Raw genomic sequence first — 14,773 nt, 5'->3', positions numbered from 1 at the left:
CTATTCCTATTGGCTGCAGGCCCTATCGGTCGATAGAATGAGGGCGGTGATTGGCAAAGGGGTGGGTTCTGCTTCCCGGCGGGGTCCTGCGGAGTTGGCGGAGGCTCGGGAGGGGACCAGGGGACCCATCTGCGTAGGAGCGGGTGGCGGGGAAGAGAGGGCAGGAGAACTCTGAGTGGAAAGCGGACCCGGGGGCCTGGGACCCGTCGCGTCAGAGCCAGGTAAAGGCTCCTTCCCTCTCCCCCTTTCTTCTTCCCGGCCGCGGGACCACAGCCCTGACTGAACAAACCCGGGTTGGGGCGGAAAGGAGAGGGCGCAGATGCTGCTTGCTGCATCGCTGTAGCGGTGCCGCCCCGAGTCCCTCAGACCCTCCCCGCCCCCCCCCCCCCCCCCCGCGATCCTCTCCCAAACTCTGTGTACTGCCCTGAACACTTCTCTGGACGGCATCCCTCCGCCCTTCACCGCGCCGCTTGGGCTGTGCCCTGGCTCCCGCCGCCGCGCCACCCGCACCCAGCCCCCTCCCCAAGTGCCCTGCAGCCGGACAGCCTGGGTCCCGCTTGGGTCAGCCTTCCTTGGCAACACCCGCCACCATCAGCTGCCCTCTCACTCCGTCGCCCAGCCCTGGCAGACAGCCGCGTTTCAGCCCCGGACCCAGGAGGGGTGTCCCGCACTGCTTCCGGGGCCCTTCCCTGGTCCCAGCCCCCGGCCCGCCCCGACGGCCCCTCTTCGCACTCCGGTTCCCAGACCCCATACGTGGGTCCCCAAAGTGGCTAGCATCCCTGCGCTTCACGTTAACATCGCGGGCCACGATAGACTCCTAGTTCCCCCCTCACCTTGAAGGTAACCCTCCCCTTACCCTCTCCTCGTCTTCCCAGTGTGTGCGGCCGTTCTAGTGGCCCGCGGCTCTCGTGCAGCCTCGGGACCCCACCTCCCCTCCCCTCCCGCTTCCTGCCCGCCTGAACCACCGCGCCGCCTCGGCTCCCTCTTCCTCGCTCCTGGAGGCCCTGTCTCCGGGCGCGGGCAGTTGGGAGACGCCGGCGGGAGCCTCTTCCTCCCGGCACCGAGAGGGAAAGGGGCGGCCAAAGAGGGAGGGTGGCCGCTGCGCCGCGCCGGGGAGCGAGGCGCCGAGCTCGGAGCTCCCGCCGGCTTCCCTCCCGCCTCCCGGGCGGGATCTCCTCGGGCACCTCCCGGAGCGAGTAAGTTGGGTCTGCGATCGTCACTGACCCCTCCCCCCCCCCCCCGCCCCCAGCCTGGGATCTCTGGGTTTGGGTGACAAAAAAAATGTTGGAGATGGCATTTAGAGTCACTCGCATCCCTGGCTTGGGGCAGGCAACGGCTGCCTTCCGCCCCCCTCCCCCCGCCTCCCGATTTTCCCGAGCCCGACCCTCGCCTCTAACCCGTTTCCTGCTTCTGCCGACCACATTGTTTTCCTGGATGTGTCCCTGTGTCCCTTGCCGAGCAGGCTTTTTCCTGCAGATCCACCGCCCCCCCCCCCCCCAACCTTTTGCTGCCAAGGGAAGCTAGTAACCAAAAACAAAACAACTGGGAGGAGGGGCGGGAGGGGAAGAAAAGTTGTGCCCCGGTGGCTTGTCCCTTCGCGGCTTTGATCCCGTTTGATGTCCAGGGAGTTGCCCCGCTGGGGGTCAGGGGCCGCGTCGGAGGCTGGGCAGGGAGGGCTCCCTCCGGCTGGCCGCTGCCCAGCGCTGGTGGGGCTCCGGAGGCCGCCGAGGTGCCGCAGTCCCCGCCCGGAGCCCCGCGTTCCCGCCGCAGTCCCCACCCGAAGCCTGCGCAGGCGGCTGCTCCAAAGTGTTCTCTTGCAGCCTTAAAACAAAATCCGGAGGGAGCTTCCTTCCTCCCCACGTCGCCTTGCTGAGCCCTCCCGGCCGGGCGGCGTTGGTCGGAGATGAATGGGCCTGGGCCGGGCTGGGAGTGTCGTCCCCTACCCCACCCCTGCAGCGATTAGAATCTGCTCTGGAGCTGATCACCCCCTCCCCTTATCCCTGCATTTACAGGCAAGTGAACCGGAGCAAACGACTTCCGATCCAGTCCGTGCTGCTGCGGCTCCCGTTTGGGATTTGATTTGCAGCATCTTCGAGCCTGTGCAACAAAAAACCGCGAAGCACGCCCAGCCCTCCTCCGGCACCCCGACGCGCACCCACTCCCTCCTGGGGACTCTGCTGGGCGCGTCCACACCCCCGCACCCCCCACACCATGTTGTGCGGATGGACTTGCACTCCCTGCCTGTGTCGTTGATGTCAGACCCCAGGCCAACCTCCGGGCGCTGCAGTTCTCCTGGCTAATGCTGAGCCTGCGGCTCGGGCTCTAGCACAGGAACCAGCCGCTGCCGCGCCCGGCCCCAGAGCCCACCGTCTGCATGTGCCCGCCGTAGCCGCCTGCCTAGCCCGCAGCCCGCGCTCCCCGGAGCGCTGGAGACCACCGCGGTGGGCCCCTTCTGCCTTCAGGAGAAGCGGTCTTGGAGGTATTGATTTAGGTGGTTGGATTTTTTCCGTGGATCTATCAATTCACAATTCGAATTTGGAAGAAAGAAGGAAAACATGACGTCTCCAGCCAAATTCAAAAAGGATAAGGAGATCATAGCAGAGTACGATACTCAGGTCAAAGGTAAGGGCTTGGAAAAATAGCGTAATGCATATGCTGTGTGGGCCATTGAGGCATGTATTTCCACCCTGCTTTGCAGGAGGTTCATTTCTTTGGGTGGAGCAGGTGGGGGCAGGCTGACCCCAGAGGTGGTTTCATAGGTGGATCTGAGCCTCAGAGATGGGCAGTGCCAGGGGCTACAGGCTCAGGAAAGGGATTTTCAGAGTGGGCTTTAGGGTTTGTTCTTGTAGAGCTGGCCATTATTTTGTCAGCCCTTTCTCCCAAGCTGGAAAGGGTGGGGGGAGGGGCGGGAGGTTCTTGGAGAGAGAAAGGCGGCAATTTGCCTCTGGTTGTCTGGGTCAGGTTTCTTGAAGGACTACTGAAATCTGACAGGTGTTAGGGAATTTATTCCCGAGGTTGGAGTTGAGTCCAGGCAGAGAAAGGCAACCTTGAGAACGTGTACCTTTTGGAGAGCCCTGAGAGAGGTGGGTTTTTTTCTGATGTACCCTATCCAAACGTGACATTCGCTATGGCATCAGACACACAAAGTCTGTAGCCACTTTGGATGCACCTTGTGCCTGCCTCGTCTCTGGTTGCCCTGCATTCAGCCAAAGATCAGAGAACAGAAAGAATAAGGTCACTCACACTCGGTCTCCGCCCTCACCTAAACCTGAATGGAGTTGGGATGTTAGGGTTGCTGGGTGGTGCTGATTCTGGAGGATGGGAAGACATAATTGTTTAATTTTCTGCATGGTCACCCTCTGCTCTGAAATACATGCTTTTAATGACCCACTTACCTGCAGAAATGTGAAGGGTAAAGCAAAATGTGGATCTGAAAAGACCAAAGGACCTGTCTTCACATCTAGTGGACTTGGATTGGGAGAGGTGTGGTTGTGAATCAAAGCCCCTTTTCTTTTTTTTTAACCAGCAATTCCTATAGGAGGGGTTTCCCCCTGATTAGGAGCCCCAGCATGTGTTTGTGCAAAGCACTGTCCCTTCCTGGCCGGTGACTGGGAAGAGCCATGTGGCTCTAGCCCACTGAGACCTCCTCAGCTGGGGAATGGGAGAGGTGGGTGGCCTTGAATGTTACACCACATGGTTGGAGCTCTGGGTTTTCCTTTGTTTCAGAGTACAGAGGGAGGGGCCCCTCCTTTCCCTGCACCAATTCAAGGAGACTTTTTCCTATCATAGAAGACTTGGAAAGGGCCATGTCTCCCCTCTAATGATTGCTGGGGTGGGGTAGAGCTAAGAGTTTGAAATGGGCAGCTGTCATACCTTAGAGGGTTGGAGGGTAGTTTGAAGTCCCCATTGTGCCTGTGGGATCTTTTTAATGTCATCAGCTGGGTCAATGCTGGAGGTACCCTGAGAGGCCTTCTCTCCACTTGGCTACAAATATTGGTGGGTTTATGACAGAAGATGGGGGCGTTGACTGATTGATAGCTTCAGTTGAATTGGGATTGGGAGAGGTGTGGTTGTGAATGATAATTGAGGTCTTGGCCTCTTGTCACTGTTCATAATCCAAGCCTGTTTTTTGTAAACAATAGGCCACTACCTCCATGTCCTGTCCAGATGTACTGCATTCTGCTTCTGGAATTCCCTCCCACCCCCCACCCTTCACCCCTGCAGTTTTAACCAGATATGTCTTTTTTTTTTTTTTTTTTTACACATCCTATTCTTAACTGTTGCCATAGGGAGCGTGAATAACTTTGACTTTCCCAGATTTCTCTCCAGAAGCATGCCATTTGACTAAGGTGCAAAATGATTTCACATGTTTATTTTTTTGGAAGGTTCAGGGTTGATAGGTGTTAATAGAACTGTATCTGCTGATTCCTTAATGGGGAAGGATTTCTCACGAATGACTCAAAATTAAACACTTTGTGTATTTACAAACATTGCTCCTTGAGATGATGTAATGAAGTTGGCTATTTGGGATTTCTCCTTCACCTTGCCACCAAGCGGGGGACTGTTTTGCTTTGCTCTGATATTTTTTCATCGACGCTATTCATAGATTTTATAGGTGGCTGAGCATGTGGTCTTATTCAGAGAAGGTGCCCAATAAATGCTTATGAAACTGATTTGAATGTTTTAGTCCCTCATTTTATAGCTGAGAAGAGTATAGAAAAATTAAGAGGCTTGTCCAAGGTCATGCAGCTAGGCAGTGGTAGATTTGAAACTAGAAGCAGGTTACCAATTCCTAGTTCTTTATTTTATTATATTCATATTTACTATGAAACATTATCTGACCACAGTAGGGGGGGGGGAAATCTTAGGAAGTCAAAATTTGTCAGTGAATAATAGTAGTAATATGATAATAGTAGATTACATTTTGGGTGCTCATTATGTTCCAGCCTGTCACAAGTGCTTTATAAGAATTGTCTCATTTAATTCTCCTATCAGCTCTGGAGGTGGATATTATTTCATTCTCTATTTGTTGCATGAAGAAACAGGTTTAGCGAGGATAACAAGCTCCCCCACTCCCAAGGTCACCCAGCAGATTGACTCCATTCCTTTATTCATCACCTATTTATTGAGTGCCTTCCATGTGATCTGGGAGTGGCGATGTAGCAGTCAACAAGCCAAAATCTCCTCCCATTTGGAGCTTACATTCTGGAGCCCTTGGTCTCCATGGAAGAGCATCGATCTTGGAGACAAAGGACGTGGGTTCTGGGTTAGCTCCTCTCCCCCATTAGCTAGAAGCCCTTATCAGAATATGACTTTCCTGGGACTCATAGTGCTGCTAGTCTGACTTCTCTTATAGATGCCAACATAATAAAGAAAATTGCTGTTTTGGTGTGGTGGTTAAGATCACAAGTTTTTGAGTCTAAGGGATCCAGGTTAAATCTCAGTTCTGCCACTCGCTTGCCTCGCTCGCACCTTGGGCCAGTTGCATGACTTGTCTGAGCCTCAATTTCCTAATTTGGGAAATAATGTGCATTTGCTAAGGTAGTTGTTAGGATTCAATGAAATAGTATGTAAAACTCATTTAGCACAGTATCTGGCACTTGTAAGTAAGTGCTTAGTAATAGCACAGTCTGCTTTCGGTTAGCTAACCTTTCCTCTTGTTGACCTGTTTGCCTATGCATTCCCAAAGGGCCTGCTGTTAGATGATAGGAAACAAGTCTAGGAATGAAATTTGAGTTCTTGTAAATTTCTCCCATAGTAGTGAAATGTATCTTGGGCCAGTTACTTAAACCCTCTAGACCAGCCATTTCCAACCTTTTTCATCTCATGGCACATAGAACTAATTACTAAAATTCTGTGGCACACCAAAAATATATTCTTTTGCCAATCTGACAAAATAAAAAAGTATAATTTTCATTCATGCACACCAGATGTCTATTATTCTATTGGCTGTTGTTGTTTTTTAATCTGACAATCTAAGGGAAAAGAAGTCAGTGCCCCTGACTAAATAGGTATTGCTTGCTTTAAAAATTCTTGTGGCACACCAGTGTGCTGCGGCACACCGGTTGAAAAATCGCTGTTCTAGACCTATAAAACAAAGAGGTACACTGTCTAATTGTTGGCTGCTGTTGGCGTCTATGTATTTGACCACAATCCGGGGTCCTGCTTTTCAATCAGAATGGTTTGAGTCAAGTGAACTCTAAATGGACTTTTGGGACCCAGTCTATCTCATGATTTTTGCCTCCCTTTAAACCACTTGCTTGCATGTTCCCTAAAGGACTTCTGAGGCTGCAGGCCTAACCCTATCCCATCTGCTTTTATGAGGGGCTTGCCTTCTCAGTCAGTCTGCCTTGTAGCCGCCTTCTTAAAAACCATCATTGTTTCTGGTTTGTGGGTGTTCAGATTCCTTTGAAAGTTCATGCCTCTCAATGTCTGACTTGAGAGCAATAATATTCTTGGTGCTTTTATGTGATTCTTTCCAGTTTGCAAAGCTCTTTCACATACATTAATCTCTGGAAATTCTTGACAGCCCTGGTCAGATTCATGGTCATATCCCCGAAGCCTTTTGGCCTCTAGCCTTTTAGCCCCTTTGGGATTGGAGCAGTGGAAGGGGGTAAGGTGCATGGTTCCAGAGGCAATAATCTGGGTGGTATTGGGGTGGGTTCATATCACTGCATACAGTCCCAACCATTGTCCTGTCTTTATTCAAGACCCCCTTTCCTTTACCTCCTCCACACCTTGAGTTTTTCCAGTCTCCAAAAAGGCTTGAGATTGACAGTTCATGCAAATATTCCAGGAGAAATAATCTGAAACAGAGTGGCACTGTGCTGAGCAGTCAAATTCTCTCTCTGCAGAACATTAGGGGTCTTGTCTTGTCTTTTTTTTTTTTTTTTTATGTCTGAGAAGAACAGTGGGTACGCACCGCACCATGGAGCTGAGCAGTGAAATTTTGTAATTTCCATCTGGAGCATTTTGATAGAAAAGCCTCAGGCCTTTGCCTGGAACAATTTAACTCTTTCAGGACCCTTTCAGAGCAGGGGATGAAATTTAAAACTAGACGTATTGTGTGTGCACATGCATTTGGGAATGTGGATTGCTGGTATTTAAACAACTTGTTCCCTTGGGAGGTCTGAGCGGTTCTTCACTCATGTCAATGAAGGTCTTCTCCGAAGCTTCTTTCCTCCCAGCCCCCACTCCCCAAGGGAGCTTTAAATATAATCAGTTTGTGAAAAGCTACAGTAAAATATCTCATTGGAATCCCCAAGCAGATGCTGTCATCTTCCTGTGAGCTGATTGAAGGCTCCTCTTCCCTTGCTCAGGGAAAATCGGAGTCTGCAGTCAGGTGAATTCCTGGAAGAAAATGAAGCTCTTGGAAAAATTCAAGTATTCTCTGTCTCAGAGTTGAAGGACCCTGGAGGAAGGTGGTTGGGCAAGGAGCTGGGGATGCTGTATGCTGTACAAAGTAGCAATGATCAGAAACAGTGTTCCGAGGAGTCCTCAGCTTTTCTAATCTCAGGCATTCTCTTGGGAAATGAGGACTGAAATTTCTTCTGGAGAAGCCCATCAGGTGGTTAGTTATGGCCACATTGACACACCACACAGGTGGAAAGCCTGGACAAGCCCTGATTGTTTCTCTGCTATGAAGTTTGCAGCGTCTGATCTGGCCCTGAGAGGTAGGGTCCACACCCTCTAAAAATCAGTAGGTGCCCAGCCCCTGACTCATAAACTCCCCCAGTTTGCTCCAGATACACGTGGGCTGTCAGTGGCACCTGTAGGTTCTCTTTACAGAAGACAGGTTTTCTTCATGGGAAAATGCGTCCTAAGGGCTTCATTAGGAAAATATTATGTCATGTCGCAGGGAAAAAGTCAATATGTAGATTTCTACTCCTAATGAAATTCAAGTGTAAGTTTTAACCTGGTGTCAGCTATTGAATTGGCCTTTTGGGGAACCTGGGAAAGTTACCTCAGGAGTTGTTTGTTTTAAATGTAAATAATGAGAGGGCTTAAAAAGATTTTTTTAAAAGACAAAAATAACATCTTTACTGATTTTTACAACAATGTGTAGGAACTCTCATTTCTTTAATTGTAAAATACACATCACATAAAATTTACCATCTTAACTATTCTTAAGTGTACAGTTCAGTGGCATTTAGTACATTCATATTGTGCAGCCATCACTACCATCTACCCAGAGAACTCTTTTCATCTTGCGAAGTTGAAACTCTGTATCCATTAAACAATCTCTCCCCCTTCACCCCCGGCCCGCCCCCTGCCCCATCTCATCCCTCAGTCTCTATTTGACTACTTAGGTACATCCTATAAGTGGAAGGATATAGTATGTGTCCTTTTGTGATTGGCTAATTTCACTTACTGTAATGTCTTCAAGGTTTATCCATGTAGCATTTGTTAGAACTACATTTTGTGTATTCTTTCGTCAGTAGACACTTGGGTTGCTTCCACCTTTTGGCAATTGCAAATAATACTGCTGTGAATGTGGATATATCCCTATTTTTAAAAAATGTCCTCCACATCAAAGTTTTACCAGCTTTCATATACATTTTTATTTAATCACCTGTCTTAAATTTTTAGAGCTAAGATTGAATATATGCATTCATATTTTTATTTTATTAATATGTATTTATGTTTATAATATGAGCATTATGTATTAATAACTATTTTACATTGTTAACAATTACATGAATTACTAAACTTTTATTGTAATTTTAAAAGCCTTATTGAGGTTTAACTGACATAATAAACAGCACTTTTTTGTTGGTTGTTAATTCTTACCAGAGGATATTTTTTCCATTGTTTTATTTTTAGAGAGAGTGGAAGGGGGGGAGAGGGGGGAGAGAGAGAAAAGTCAATGTGAGAGAGACACATCGATTGGTTGCCTCCTCTCCTCCCCCCCCCCCCACCCCCACTGGGATAGAACCTGCAACCCTGGTACATGCCCTTGACCCTTGACTGGGAATTGAACCCATGACCCTTCTGTGTATAGGCTGCTGCTTTAACCACTAACCAACACCAGCCAGGAAACAGCACGTTTAAGAAATACATTTGATAAATTTTGACATGTTATACACCCATGCAACCATCATAATCAAGATAAGTGAACGTAACCATCACCACCATTTTCTTCATTATAATGCATTGATATATAATATAATAACCTCATTATAGAAATTACATTAGTTTAAAAACAAGTAAAAGCCAGGTTTTACCAAGTTTTAAAAAGTAAATAATGATCCAAGCTACCCATGTTGGTTCCTGGAAACTTTATTTAACCTTTGTGCATAAAGACAGTTTCCCGGGAAGCTTGGTTCATAATTATGTTGTAGCCAGTACTTATGTGTTTAGGAGGGAGGGCATAGCGTAGGGGTAGAAAGAAAAAAATCTTGTACATGCTAGGAATTGGTGAGTGACAGTATCTGTTTTTCTGTAGACGGCTTGAACCAGGCCTTAGGGCCTCATGCCTCTTCTAAAGGGGTTATAGCTGAGCCAGGTGCCAAGGGGAGGGCCTGGAGCGGCTCCTTTGGGAGATCCCCGAATGTTATGAATATGGCTTCTTTCCTCTAATGATTGATTCCATATTGCCTGCTGAATAGAGACCAACTTCCCAGGTGAACATTAACTAGATTCTCAATCTTAACCTCAATTCTATCATTTGAACCATATTTCTCATTTTAAGAGGATTGGAGGCCTATCTGAACTATTTGCCATTCATTCAATGCATGTACCATTAGGTGACATTTTGCTGTTTGTTTGTGGTTTACTATGTACTAGGCATTATACTAAATTCTCTATATAGCTTATTTCCTAATCCTTATACCAACTCCAGGAGGAATTATTGCTATTACCCCATTTTGCTGATGAAGAAAGTGAGGTGTAGGAGATTTCAGTGACTTGCCCTAGGGCTGCAGTTGGTGAATGATAGAACAAGAATTAGAACGTCCTGTCACCAGAGTTCTAAGTGCTGTTTGTGGACTACCTCTGTCTCCCTGCCCATCCCCACATCTCCACCTACTGAAATCTCACCCTTCCAGTAAAACCAACTTTTCTTGGATGTCTTTCTTGGTCACTCTGACCAGAAATGACCCTTCTTCTCAGGTTCACTCACACAGTACTATGACGTTGATCTTGTATTGCCTTCTATTTTAAATGTCTTTCAGTCTTCTCTTTTCTACTGCACTTCTGGTAGGAATGTTTTGAGGTTGTGCAAAGAACATAGGCTTTGGAACCAGCCTTCAGTTGAGTCTTGTCAACATTACCTTCTTTCTCTATGGCCTGGCTCAAGTCACTTAAATTTTCTTCCAGGCTTCCTCTTCTGTGACATAAACAAGACCTACTTTGCTGGTTTATTGCAAACACGTGTAAAATGCTAGTTCAGTGTGTGGCAAATATTAAATGGTAAGTAAGTAGTTCTTATTATGGGAGTTTCTTCAGATAGGAAACATGTCTATAACAGTATTGTAGCCTAAATGGTGGCTCTTAGTAAATATATAGGGTGTCCCAAGAAAATGTATACACACTTTGAATGATTATAAAACCAGTGTTTATTAACATCCAGTTCATTTTCTTTCTTTTTTTGTGTGTGTGTTAATCCTCACCCAAGGATATTTTTCCATTGATCTTTTAGAGATAGTGGAATAGAGAGGGAAAGACAGAGAGAAACATCAATGTGAGAGAAACACATGGATTGGTTGCCTCCTGCACGCACCCCGACCAGTGCCCAGGCTGGGGAGAAGCCTGCAACCAAGGTACATGCCCTTGACCGGAATTGAATCTGGGACCCTTCGGTCCACAGGCCGACACTCTATCCACTGAGCCAAACCGGATAAGGCAAACATCCAGTTCATTTTCAAAATTTAATAGAATCTACAGAAATGAATACTTTTTTTTGTCAACACCTGTTTTCAAACTGATGGCTGTTCTGGTCCAGGAACTGCTGATAACTCGAGGCAATGGAATTGCAAACATCAAGAATCATTTCATTTGGTATTTGTGTGCCCCCGTCAATTGTTGCTGGTTTTGTATTGTAAACTTTATCTTTTATGTATCCGAATAAAAAAGCCTAGTGGATAAATTTTCTTTGTTCAAAGCTTAGTCTGGCTTCCCCTGTTATTTCAAATCAGTTAAACCTGAAAAGGAGTGAAATTTAAGTGAGTTATAAGCTATTAAAGTGTGTACACATTTTTTGGGGACACAGGGTGTGTATCAGTATATACTTTGAATAATTATATAGGCAGTGTTTCTACTTCAACTGCGTTTTCAAACTTGCATTAGCATTTCAGAATGAATTTCCTTTGTTCAAAGCTTAGTCTAGCTCAGTGGTCGGCAAATTCATTAGTCAACAGAGCCAAATATCAACAGTACAACGATTGAAATTTCTTTTGAGGGCCAAATTTTTTAAACTTAAACTTCATCTAACGCCACTTCTTCAAAATAGACTTGCCCAGGCCGTGGTATTTTGTGGAAGAGCCACACTCAAGGGGCCAAAGAGCCGCATGTGGCTCGCGAGCTGCAGTTTGCCGACCACGGGTCTAGCTGAAAAGAAAGAAATACCAATTGAGCTATCAGCTGTAAAGTGTGTATACATATTTAGGACACCCTATATATTGGCTCTAATGGTGTATGTGTAAATGAATGACCTACACTACTACAAATAATATTTTTAAAAATAGTTTCTTAATTTGATTTTGACAACATATTTTACATAAAAGCACAAAAGTGATTTTTTTTAAAGAAACAAACATACTATTCTGTTAAGATCACAGCATAAAAGACTGTTTACACCCATCACTTCCTACTTACTTTGCTCACATTTTATAATACCTAGTTTCCTTACCATATTATGTTGTTTCATACTTCCTTCTTTTTCATGCTGTGTCCTTTCTGGGAAGGGTCCTTTTCCTTCAACCTGGAAAACACTTATTCATCCTTTAAAATCCAGCTTAGATGCTATCACCCAGCTCCATAAAGTCTTCTCTGCTTACCCCTGCTCTCCACATAGTGACCCTATGCAGGATTCCAAGCAGGATTTCTTAGCATCTTCCCCTTGCTTTCTGCACATGGTTAATCCACATACCCCTCATACCCCTCAGCATCTCAGCAGTGTCCTTATGCTTACTTATATTATTGTATCACCCTGTTATTTCAAATCAGTTAAACCTGAAAAGGAGTGAAAATTAAGTGAGTTATCAGCTCTTAAAGGGAATGGAACCATGACCTCCTGGTTCATAGTTCGATGCTCAACCATTGCGCCACGCAGGTCAAGCTGTAAATGTTTTTTGAGTTGAGGTTGAATGTGACAGTGCCATAATGCCATGTTTCTGCATTTCTCCCCCTACTCCAGTGAAAGGCCTTCTCCTTATGTTAATGTTATTTGAAATTCAAAGCAGATCAAACATTGTGAATATTGTCACTACACAAGGATAGGAACAGCCCTAGCTGGTTTGGTTCAGTGGATAGAGCATCCGCTTGCAGACTGAAGGGTCCCGGATTCGATTCCAGTCAAGGGCACATGCCTGGGTTGCAGGGTTTATCCCAGTAGGGGGCGTGCAGGAGGCAACCGATCAATGATTCTCTCTCATCATTGGTGTTTCTATTCTCTCTCCCTCTCCCTTCCTCTCTGAAATCAATAAAAAAAAATATATATATATATATATATATATATTTAAAAAAAAGGACAGGTACAAACTATATAGCATGGAGGCTCTGCAGTGGGGGATGTTTTTCTTTATTTACTACCCCACAGCCCTCTTTAGAATACTTGCCTTAAAATTATAATTGAGTTGATCAAATTTCTTCAGTCATGTCTCTCTCCTTGGAAACCAAGAAAAATATTAACTCTGAAATTCCGAAGAGTTTAAAACAATAGGTTTCCTGTAATTGAAAAACACATTCTACACTTGTCCAGGATTTATGTATCATTTTAAACAGATATTCAAAGTCTAAAAGTTGAGAGAGTTTAGGTCTGTTTTGCCCAGGAGTTAAAACAGAGTTGACCTGGAAAAGGAACTGGAGTGACACTTACTCGAAGCTGGGTTTGGAGAGAGCTATTGCCTAGTTAGAAGCAGCTGCGTGCTCTATGGTAAATGGGAGGAAAGGTCCAAAGAGACAAACAGGAAAAGTCTCCCTCCTGGTTTTTCAAGTCATGTCATATTAAGTAGCCTTGACTTTATTTAAGATTGTGAATGAATGTATTTGTGAGGAAGGAAAAATAGCTGGGAAATGCACCCCTGTCGGTATTTTAAGATGCCACCTGTTAGGGAGATGGGAGAGTCTTTTTTTTAAAACCGTTTCTTTTACACATGAATTAATCTGTGGGCAGGGGACCTGAGTGGCATTGTGAAAAGTTGGGACCTTGTCTTTGCTGTCTGAACCCAGATTCTGCATTTTGAATCACACACAGCATGGTGGGCAGGGTCTGAGTGCTTCTCCCTGGAGAAGATGTCCTCGCCAGCCGTGGTGGCTGGGTGGCCAGGGCTCCACAGGAAGACAAAGCACAGAAAACAAAGGGACCCAAGAGCATGAGCTGGCCAAGACACGACATGCCAGGAGCTTTAAGAAATACATCCTGTTTCTGAATAGTTGCCAACAATTTCTTCAAATATTTAAACCCCTTGAGATCTGTTCCCTTTTCCCACTAGTCTTTTTCTTGTGTGTGTGTATGTATGTATATACATATGTATGTATTTATTATTGTTGGGGTATTGGGCCAGATCTTGTCAGATGAGTAAGCTGCTTATTAGGGAGGGTTCTTGACAGAGGTACCTATTTTGGAGCAGTATTAATTTGGGTCATGGAAAATTGAACTACAGGGTTCTACATAGACAGAATGGTTCCACAGGAGAGATTGCGGATTTGGAGGCAGAAAGCTTGGGTTCTAGCTTGGCTTTGCCATTTACAACTGTGATTTGGGAGGTAATTCACCTCATCTGTACAATGGGGACAACAATTCTTAGTCCTGGCTAATAAGGATGATGATGATGGCTAGTATTTATGTCTAAGCTCTGCTTTAAGGATGACGTATATTAACTCATGAATCTCCCAACACCCCTATTAGGTCGCTACTATTATTACCATCATTTTACAAGTGAGGCACAGGGAGGTTAAATAACTTACTCCAAAACACACAGCTTGTGATGAAGGCAGAGTATGAACCCAGGCTGACTTAACACTGCTGTGAAAGAAGAATTTGAAAGGCCTTTGAGACTATAAAATACTCTATACATTTAATTGGTTGTTTTATTTCCTATTATCTTGATGCATAAAGTAGTGAATGCAGTATTCTAATTGTCTTCCCAGTACACACCTACTTGACCTGCCGATGGCTTGGTTTTCTCATCTAGGAAGTTAGGAGTTAATCAGAACATTTCCAAGTGGGTTATGATTCTTGCTTATTGAAGTTATTGAAGATGACAATTTCACCCATATTGATGACAGATTTTCCCTTATTGAGCATGCACACTTGTAAGTACAAAATCTGTTATATTCTCCGGAGGACACTCTCCTCATCTCAGGGCTTGCCATGTCTGCGTGGCTGCTGCACACTTCCGGAGGGTAACCCCAGGTGATGGCAGATTGGCAGATGGCCTGGAGAGCAGTTGAAGTGATATTTGGTTAGGTGTCACTATCTCATAGGAAGAGGTGCCTCACAGTTAGAAAATTCAAGGGAAGGAAAAAAAAAGAAAGAAAATTCAAGGGGAGAATAAAAAAGAAAGAAATTCAAGGGGGAAAAAAAAAGGAAAGAAAATTCAAGGGGAGGGAT

At 45.7% G+C, this 14,773-nt stretch overlaps 1 protein-coding gene across 7 annotated transcripts in view; it reads left to right on the top strand.

Moving 5' to 3' along the window:
* The first annotated feature begins 71 nt into the window (after positions 1-71).
* SRGAP2 (SLIT-ROBO Rho GTPase activating protein 2) overlaps positions 72-14,773 on the top strand; it is a 250,759-nt gene continuing 236,057 nt past the window's right edge. For all 7 annotated transcript variants that reach the window (XM_079760402.1, XM_079760399.1, XM_079760401.1 and 4 more), the window contains exons 1-2: positions 72-221; positions 2,013-2,622. In XM_079760402.1, the coding sequence (XP_079616528.1) occupies positions 2,556-2,622 (67 nt within the window). In that variant the 5' untranslated portion in view covers positions 72-221; positions 2,013-2,555. The remainder of the gene's footprint in view (positions 222-2,012; positions 2,623-14,773) is intronic.

Source organism: Cnephaeus nilssonii (assembly GCF_951640355.1).
Source record: "Cnephaeus nilssonii genome assembly, chromosome: 21".
NCBI classification, from domain to species: domain Eukaryota; kingdom Metazoa; phylum Chordata; class Mammalia; order Chiroptera; family Vespertilionidae; genus Cnephaeus; species Cnephaeus nilssonii.
The sequence above is the reverse complement of the archived record's forward strand: the minus strand, read 5'-3'. Positions and strand labels throughout refer to the sequence as shown.